The 8,491-nt window shown below is 41.7% G+C and overlaps 1 protein-coding gene across 1 annotated transcript; it reads left to right on the forward strand.

Annotated features, from left to right (window-relative positions):
• The first annotated feature begins 6,297 nt into the window (after window positions 1–6,297).
• Window positions 6,298–8,491, forward strand: LOC124475906 (dickkopf-related protein 3-like). Its single transcript, XM_047032769.1, has 4 exons — window positions 6,298–6,600; window positions 7,165–7,339; window positions 7,513–7,714; window positions 8,199–8,491. Exons 1-4 carry the CDS (start codon window positions 6,436–6,438, stop codon window positions 8,257–8,259), a joined length of 603 nt encoding a protein of 200 aa, XP_046888725.1. The 5' UTR covers window positions 6,298–6,435; the 3' UTR covers window positions 8,260–8,491.

Genomic DNA, 8,491 nt, shown 5'->3' on the forward strand with positions numbered 1-8,491 from the left:
TCCGCCCTGAGAGCTGTCCTTGTGTCTTGCCTCTCTGACATTACACATTTGTGGTTGAGGTTGAGTGACTGCAAAAGCCGTAGCGAATAGAATATAACTACACTTTTTCAGAACTTTACGGAGTCAGACACATACAAAATGTAGTATGCACACAGGCATGTGCAGTATTTACAGTTATAAGAAAGATGATCTGATCCACTGACATGCGGTCAATGTTGAGTCATGTCCAATACAAAACAGTTTGTTCTAGCATGCCCATCCACACCAAAGGAAGCATCCTCATGCAGCTTATCCATCCACCATAGAGGTTCACCACCAGCAACAGAAGAGAAGGAAGTGGTGGATCCCCCAAAGCCCCATCCATCACACAAATGAAGTATAACAGAGTAGAGTTTAACTTATACTTCCTCAGATAACTTTGATATGTATGTATAATAGAGCATAGGATAAAATAATTAAATGAATCAGAATACGTCCATTGCATAAGTATTTGGACCAGGGAGAAGACAGAACCCTGTGTGTGTTAGGAATTTAATTATCTGCAGTATGAATCAAGGAGTAACTCATGTTTAGTAGTTGTATTCACAACAGACGTGTTTACATTCTGTTAAAGGCACTATAGATATTCCACAAACACAAGCCTTTTAGTTTTTCCAGATGGGGATGTACATGATGCAGCAATGTAAGGGCAGCATCATCTAGACTTCTACTCTTCATGTAGGCAAACTGGAGTTGATCTGCCAGGTTCTGGACTGTCTCTTGTAGTTACAAAAGTATCAGACATTCAAAACTCTTCATCACCATTGATGTCAGAGCTACAGGTCAAACATCATTACATATGCTGACACAGCCTCATCAAGTGTGTTGGCAAAAAACACTGACCAGTCTGTGTTATCAAAGCAGTCCCTGAGATATATGATTGTCTTTACCTAACAATGAGCTAATTACACTTTGCTAAACATACAACTGTTAACAACCAAGTTGAAGATAGAAAGTACTATTTGTGGGGACTACTGCTTTGGTCGCACTCTTTTTGGTCTTTTGGCCAAAATCTAGAAATCCTAGAACTGCGGTGCTGAAACTTCAGCTTCAAAATGTTGCTCTCAAGAGTGGTTGATGGGGTGGAGGGAATAATGAAGAGTTGGATGGAACGATGCAGGTGTATTTGGTGGAGGGGTGGATGGATGTGATACTGCAATTATTATTGTTTATTAGGGGCTTATTTTCCCGATAATGACCGGCGTTCTATACATTATCCCATACATACATATTATTATTCAAAAGTTTGGACACATTTTCCCACTGTATATACACGTACACACTTAGTGTGTAATAGAAATTTAGGGCCCGCAACACAAATTGCAACATGTGTTGTTCTAATTGTCCACTAGATGTCAGTCTAAGCCTATATACCATGTAATACGTTTCTGTGGTTATCAAGTATGATGGGAGTAGCCTGCAGTGTTAAGAATTTTATTTTGTGCACAACTAGCACCACTGGTCAACAACTTGGCACCAGTTGATGAAACATCAAAAAGGTCAATAAAAGACAAAAAGCAAAAAAAAAACGTTTACAGAGTAAAGTAAGTAGCAGTGCAACTGGCAGTGCAAATATAATTCTCATTTCCTATTCCTTGTCTGAAAGTCTAAAATCTTATTGGTCATTTGAGGACTCCAGGAAAGAAATGACCTCTTGCAGGATGTCCATTCCAAGGGCTGTTCTGAGGCCTTCGAGGGGATTGATTTGTGCGGCAAGTACTTGCATGAGAGCATTTCCCAAAGTAAACTGGTTTGGAGGTATGGTCACTCTCTCTGGCCAGTGAACAACAGGTGTCCCTGCCGCCCCGCCCTGAGCCGCCCCGCCCTGAGCCGCCCCGCCCTGAGCCGCCCCGCCCTGAGCCGCCCCGCCCTGAGCCGCCCCGCCCTGAACCGCCCCGCCCTGAGCCGCCCCGTCCATACCTCTGGGTACAGTGCTGTCTGCCCTTTCACCTCCTGTGGGTGTGGCAGCAAAGAGGTCCTGCATTGCAGTAGTAGGTAGCCTCTGTTGTGCAAGGCAGGTTCTAACGAAGATCTGCAGAGGGGACTGGTGCCTCTCAGTCCTCAAACCATGGTGGTTCCACTGCTGGCAGAAGTCTGCCATGTCTCTATTTATTCTAGGGAGATACACATAATGCAGAGCCCAGACATGCATTTCATTGTCAATGTCCACAATCCCCTCACTCTCAAGGAAATTGAACAGATGGTAGTAGACATTGGTCAGGCCAAGCCACAGTCTCTCAATCCTCTGATTGTGTGTGCTCCTTCCCCTCAAAGCACTGCCTCTACCAGACCCTCGGAAAATGTTCATGAATAAACAGACAGCGTTGTTTTCTCCTCCGTGGTCTGTACTGACCCTGGACGGAACACCATATCTGGTCACTGCTTTCATGAAGCAGTCCGTTACAGTACTGCTGCGATTGTTGCTGGAAGCAGGGAGAAACACAACAAGGCGACTGTAGCCATCAATGCCACCGTGGATGACTATCCTCCACCTGAATGCAGAGAAGACATAACATAGGACTTAAAAGCTGTCAATAAAAGCTGTGCTTGACAAAGTGCAGCTGCACTACCAATAACAGCAGAAACATCCTAAAACAATTATTATCCCCATGTCCATGTACGTTTTTGCTTTGGTTGATAAACAAGTGAGCTACCTGATAGTGTTTGAGATGTTACAACCAATAGTTTAAATAACAAATACAGTCGGTGAGTAACCTTACCTTATCAGTTTGTGGTTTCCATCCAGGTGCCATAAAGAATTTGGACCAGTGACACAGTAGGACCTTCTGTGCAGCCTCTGCGACATGGCTCTGAGGGCAACCACCCTCGGGTTAACGCGAACCATACTGTCCCTCACTCTCCGTCTCTGCACCCGGATTCCCTCTGCCCTCAGTTGTGCTCGGACGGACTCCGGTTTAACTCTGTCATTCCCAGCCACAAGGTCCTTAACCTTATCGTCCAAAGCAGTGTCTGACAAGTCTGAAAAACGCCCTGCCTGTGAAAGATTCAAGCGTCTGACGAGACAGAAACAGTAACAATGCCCGATGAGACTATGCATCACTAAGAGTACTTGATTTCTTGATTGTTGACAATCAACTCATGTCTTCAAACTGTGGAAAGCATGCATTTAAAAGATTTGCTTTTCATAGCATTTTACCCCAAGCACAACTGACCGTAGGCGCCGTTTGACTGTGGAACGGGACACATGGAAAATCTCAGCCATCTGAGAGAGGCTGAAAGCACAGGGACATGACATTAACAATAAAAATAAATGATGGAAGTAATGCATTACATTATTATCATTAGTACGCAGGCTATTTTTTTGGCCAGAGCAACTGCCCTTAAAAATTCCTGTGCACGTCCCACCTTACATCAATAAATGACATCGTTAAACAAAAAACGACTCATAACATGTTTAGGAGAGGGGGGGTTCATTATGAAACAGGCTACATTTTACTAAACCAACAATACAATATTAATGCTTGCTTTTTAAGTAAATATTTCAGTTAAAAATGGTTATAATTTCGTAAAATAGCCTATTTAAGACGAACATGATTGCGAACATGACCCTAACCCTCCTGACGGAGGAATCCTCATAATAATAAGAAAAGGTAGAAACGCTTAAGTGGCTCTAAGAAAAGGTAGAAACACTTAAGTGGCTCCGCAGCTTCGCTGCTTGACCACCAATAAATATATATGAGAGAGAACAATGGTTGTACTCGCTGAAGGCGTGAGCACACCCAATTATTATCACTAATGTGATTGAAGAGGACTGGTAAGAGGATCGTGGGGGGAGGGGGGATCACAAACCCTTATCCATGTATCCATGTCACTCTGAGGGTACATTTTTTGTTTGTTCTTATGTAATCTTACCTAGATATAACCAGACATTACAATAACCATAATCAAATTAAAGATGGTCCTACAAAAAAATAATATTTGTTCAATTGTAAAGGAGCGTGTCAGGTTGGCTGTACTACTGTTGGGTGAAAGATCCTGTTGTGTGCATACCTGTTGCTAGAATGCAAACAGTCAGTACCAGGCAACAATAAATTCATTAGAATAGTGTATCCAAGTTCCTGTCTTTCCAATAAAAGGATCATGGACATATGCCACAGACTTAGTATGTTCAGTATGGTAAATACACCCAAAAGAAGCAATTTAGAAGCACTTGTGTCTACAAACTCCCTCCTGTGCTCAAGAAACACAATCTACAACATTAATTTATACTCATAGGATGCAGTCAGGTATGGCTAAATGGCTAAACAAGCCAACTATTTACACATTTTTAATTGCATGAATGTTGCATTGTCCATCAGTGGGCTACCAAATGGGGTCTGAGATACCATCAGTGTGATTACCGTTGTATTTGAAAATGTGTTTTCTGACTGCCTTAAGTGAGATGGATGGAGAGATGGATGGAGACGTATTTAGAATATTTAGAATATGGCTATCCAATTAAATCATCATGTCTTGCTTGTCCTGCTCTACCTCTCTCTTGCAGTCTCAAACCATCAAAGTACTATGTTTACAGATCACCCACTGAGAGTGTTCTCACCTTTAACACTGTCTCCTGGTTTGGGAACCTCTCAGTTAGACACAGAAACAAGCTGACCTTGGTGGTTAATTAAGCCAGCAAGATCATTGGAGAAAAACAACTGCAACTCCAGAACCTCTCCACGCGGTCCATTCCCAAGAAGGCAACCCAGGTCTGCAATGACCCCACCCAACCCTTTCACTCATTTGGCAGGAGACTCAAGGTCCCATTAGCCTAAAGGAATGGGTACAAAAACTTATTTGTGCCCTTTGCGGTGGCCATTTTGAACAAGGATACAAAATGATGACCCCAGCCCATGCACACTGCTGCTGGAAATTTATTTGATCTATCTTCTGTATGTTAGGTGACGTTGTCCTTTGCTTTGTTGTCAGAATGTCAAAGGCAAGTGTCCATTTTATGTCAATTTAATAGACAATAAGGTTTTCTTATCTTATCTCATCTTATATCTTCATTTTCCACAGCTACATTGTAATTATTTGATTTCAACTGTAATTACTCCTTAAATGGGGTGGGATCCCTAAAATGTATTGTTAGTCAGGAGCCAGGAGTCCAGCGCAAGTTTGGTCAAGACTGACTGGGTAGAAACAATGTTATCAGGCCTTTGTGCACCACTGGGAGTAGATTTGGTGATATTAGTGCTAAATAGACAAACACAGTGATGTTGTTAAATACCTCCACCTTCTAGACCAGATGTGGCCAGATCAACTGTTTAGTGTCTAGACCTCTAGAGTTGGGGGAGGGAGAGAGAGAGACAGGAAGAGAGAGAAACAGAGGTAGAGAGAGAATACAATCAACCAAGTATTTATTAAGTTAATAGAAAATGTACGTTTGCTGAACGCAGTTAACAAGCTGTACTTACAAAGTATGACTAGTGTGTTTCTTTGCTGGTTATACATGATGTCTCCACCCTGGACACAGTTTTGAACCTCTATATTCACACAAACAGCATCAATGTGAGAATATCTGGCATGAATAAGTTTGACAATTTAAACATTTGAAATAATGATATATAATATATACACACACAAATATATATACATTTCTAAGCAACAACAACAAAAATTGGTGAACTAGTTGCAGTGGTTGTTTACGAGAAATCCACCCCAACCCCCTTACCCCTTCCCTCCCCCCACCAGTTAATCACTGATGACAATTATGCTTAATGAGATCTTGGGGTCGTCTTGGGAGTACGTTTCTGCAAGTTGCTCTCAGAGTGGGGTCTGAGATACAGCCAGCAAGAGTGTTTGTCCAGCGTCAGGGGCCAGGGTCAATAGCGTTAACCAGTGGCTCCCATTCACCGCCCAAACACACAACATGTAGTTTGTCTGCCTTTGTCCCCACCTTGTTTGTCTTGGGGAGATAAGCAGTGAAGGTGCCTATTGTGCCCCATTGTGTGGATCTATTGTACGGCCATCAAGCCCCCTCCCACTTCTTGCTCCTTTCACCATCTCCATGGCTCCATCATTTAGCCACTATTTTTAGTGGCAGGGGGTGACCCAAGCAATTTAGTAATCCATTAACTACTAATTGTCTCCTCCCACCCTGGGGCTTGGATAAACATCTTGAGGGGGGGGGGGGGGGGGTGGGGGGGGGGGGCCCAATGGCCTAGTACAGCCCATTGGTGGAAAGAGAAACTAACATCTTCTGCCTCAATAAAAGAAACTCCTTAGACTCAACAACTACTCTGACTGTAACAAAGAGCTCGGAAACGTCTCCTTGCTTACTCCTCACATAGGATACCACACATTCTTTTTGACACAGACATTTCAGCTTTTGTTTCTTTGCATCTTTCTTCCTAGATAATCTTTCTCCCTCTCTTCGTGGCTGCCCTTCGCTGTATGGAGATGTCCAGGACTTTGTTTTTCCTCTGTCTGCTTGTTTGCATGTCGAGGGCTCAGGCTCGTATTTGGGCCTGGATGCTCAACATGCCTCACGGTCCACCTAAGGAAGGATCTATCCCGCTCAGAGACAGTACTCCTTTTGCTAACATGAAAGGATCAATGGTAAGAACCTTTGAGAGATAAATGATGAGAATGGATTTCCGTCTGTGTTTTTATGTCTATGCTACTTTGTTAAAAGGTCAGATATATTTAGGATGCATTTGGATTTAATTTAGAATGATATATTCAGTTGTGACAAAACCATGCTATGTCCTAATTTGGGAATATTATTTGTGTTCATGGTTTGTTAAAGGTGTTAAGAGGGTAAGATGTTACCCCTGTAACTCCACAATTCAGTACTACGTTGTTCCCAGACTTTGTCCCATGTTTCAGCAATACATTTCTAACATTTATAATACTTTCAGAAACAAATCTCGGAATTTGCTTTACACAGACTTAACATATTGGCTGATAACGTTTTTATGGATCTACTTGAGACAGAAGATACAACATTTATTAAAACAAATTCCCTGTCAAAGTCTAGCTAAAAAGGAATATTTTGACTGGAATTGTTATCATTAATGGCTAGACATACAATAACAAAAGTCTGCCAGCGTAATGGCAACTGGGTTGCGACTTTCCATGTAATTCAACATGATGCATAACAAGTCCTTTCTCCTCTCTCAGGGGGTTTGTGACCATGACAGGGTCTGTGGACGGGGGTTCTCCTGTGACCGTCACTTTGGCAAGTGTGTCCCCCTCAGAGGTGAGGGCCTGTACTGCCGGAGAGATCCCCAGTGCGTCAGAGGACTGAGCTGCATGTTTGGAAAATGTCAACACAGAATACCAGAAGGTCAAGAGGGTAAGCGGAGAATCTAAAAGTGACAACTTTTCATACGATAACCCAAAGTAAATGGTCCGATGCAGTTTATCAGGTCTCCCTTTTCGTAATATCTCTTACATGCTTAGTATGATTAGCAATATATAATGAACTTAATGATTTTGTTACTCTACATTCATAATCTATTAATCCAGGTGCCAGGTGTAAAGTGGACAGAGACTGTGGGGACACCATGTGTTGTGCTCGTCACCATGGGGAACAAGTGTGTAAGCGTCGGCTAACACAGGGTGAGAGCTGCTTTGTGCCTGATGGTGGTCTGGCTTTCAGCCTTAACCAGATTTGCCCGTGTGATGATGGATTGCTGTGTCGCGGCAATGCAAAACCACAACCGAGAGAGTGAGTAATGTTTGATTGCACCATATGCTTAGTGTAACAATACAAATTGGTGGTATAATCTCCATAAACATTTAGTGGCTTGTCACTAGGCCAGGCTTTTAGGAGACTGGGCTACAATACATGTACAATATAAAGGATAAGCAGGAAAACGTAATAAGAGACACTTGATTTACAGTTAGTAAAAAAAAACGAAGTGGCAACCCATTACATTAAGTTTACATGAACTATAGTGTTTCTATGTAGCAATACCTATAATAACAACAATGGAATTACATAGTAATTATTAATCATGGTTTAATAATTAGCACACCCCCATATTGTGCTTTCTTCAGTTTTGCAATTACTCATATCACCAACACTTAACAACATTTATTTATTTTACAATTCCTGCTTACCTACAATGGTTTTGACAAAGGTTTATTTTTATATTTAATAATTATATTTCAGGACGCATTTTGACTTTTTCTTTGGTTTTCTTTCGCAGGACAGAATTTGTGTATCAACTTGACCCAATAAATTGGATTTGCCAAGCACCCAAGCCTTAAAGCTTCCCTTGAACCACAAGCTATTTATAATTTAAATATACTGTTTATAGCCATTGTATATAAGATAGATGTATCCACAAATATGCTTGATTTGACATGCTTGTATTAGGCATTGCTGGGTTTAAACTGTTTGAAATTCTACTTTTCATCAGTTGTATATTTGGACAAATGCACTATACAAATGTGTTTCTTAATAATAAATAAAAACTGGAAATAGTTTTATTGCTGTCAT

The sequence above is a fragment of the Hypomesus transpacificus genome, chromosome 13 (assembly GCF_021917145.1).
Source record: "Hypomesus transpacificus isolate Combined female chromosome 13, fHypTra1, whole genome shotgun sequence".
Classification (NCBI taxonomy): Eukaryota; Metazoa; Chordata; class Actinopteri; order Osmeriformes; family Osmeridae; genus Hypomesus; species Hypomesus transpacificus.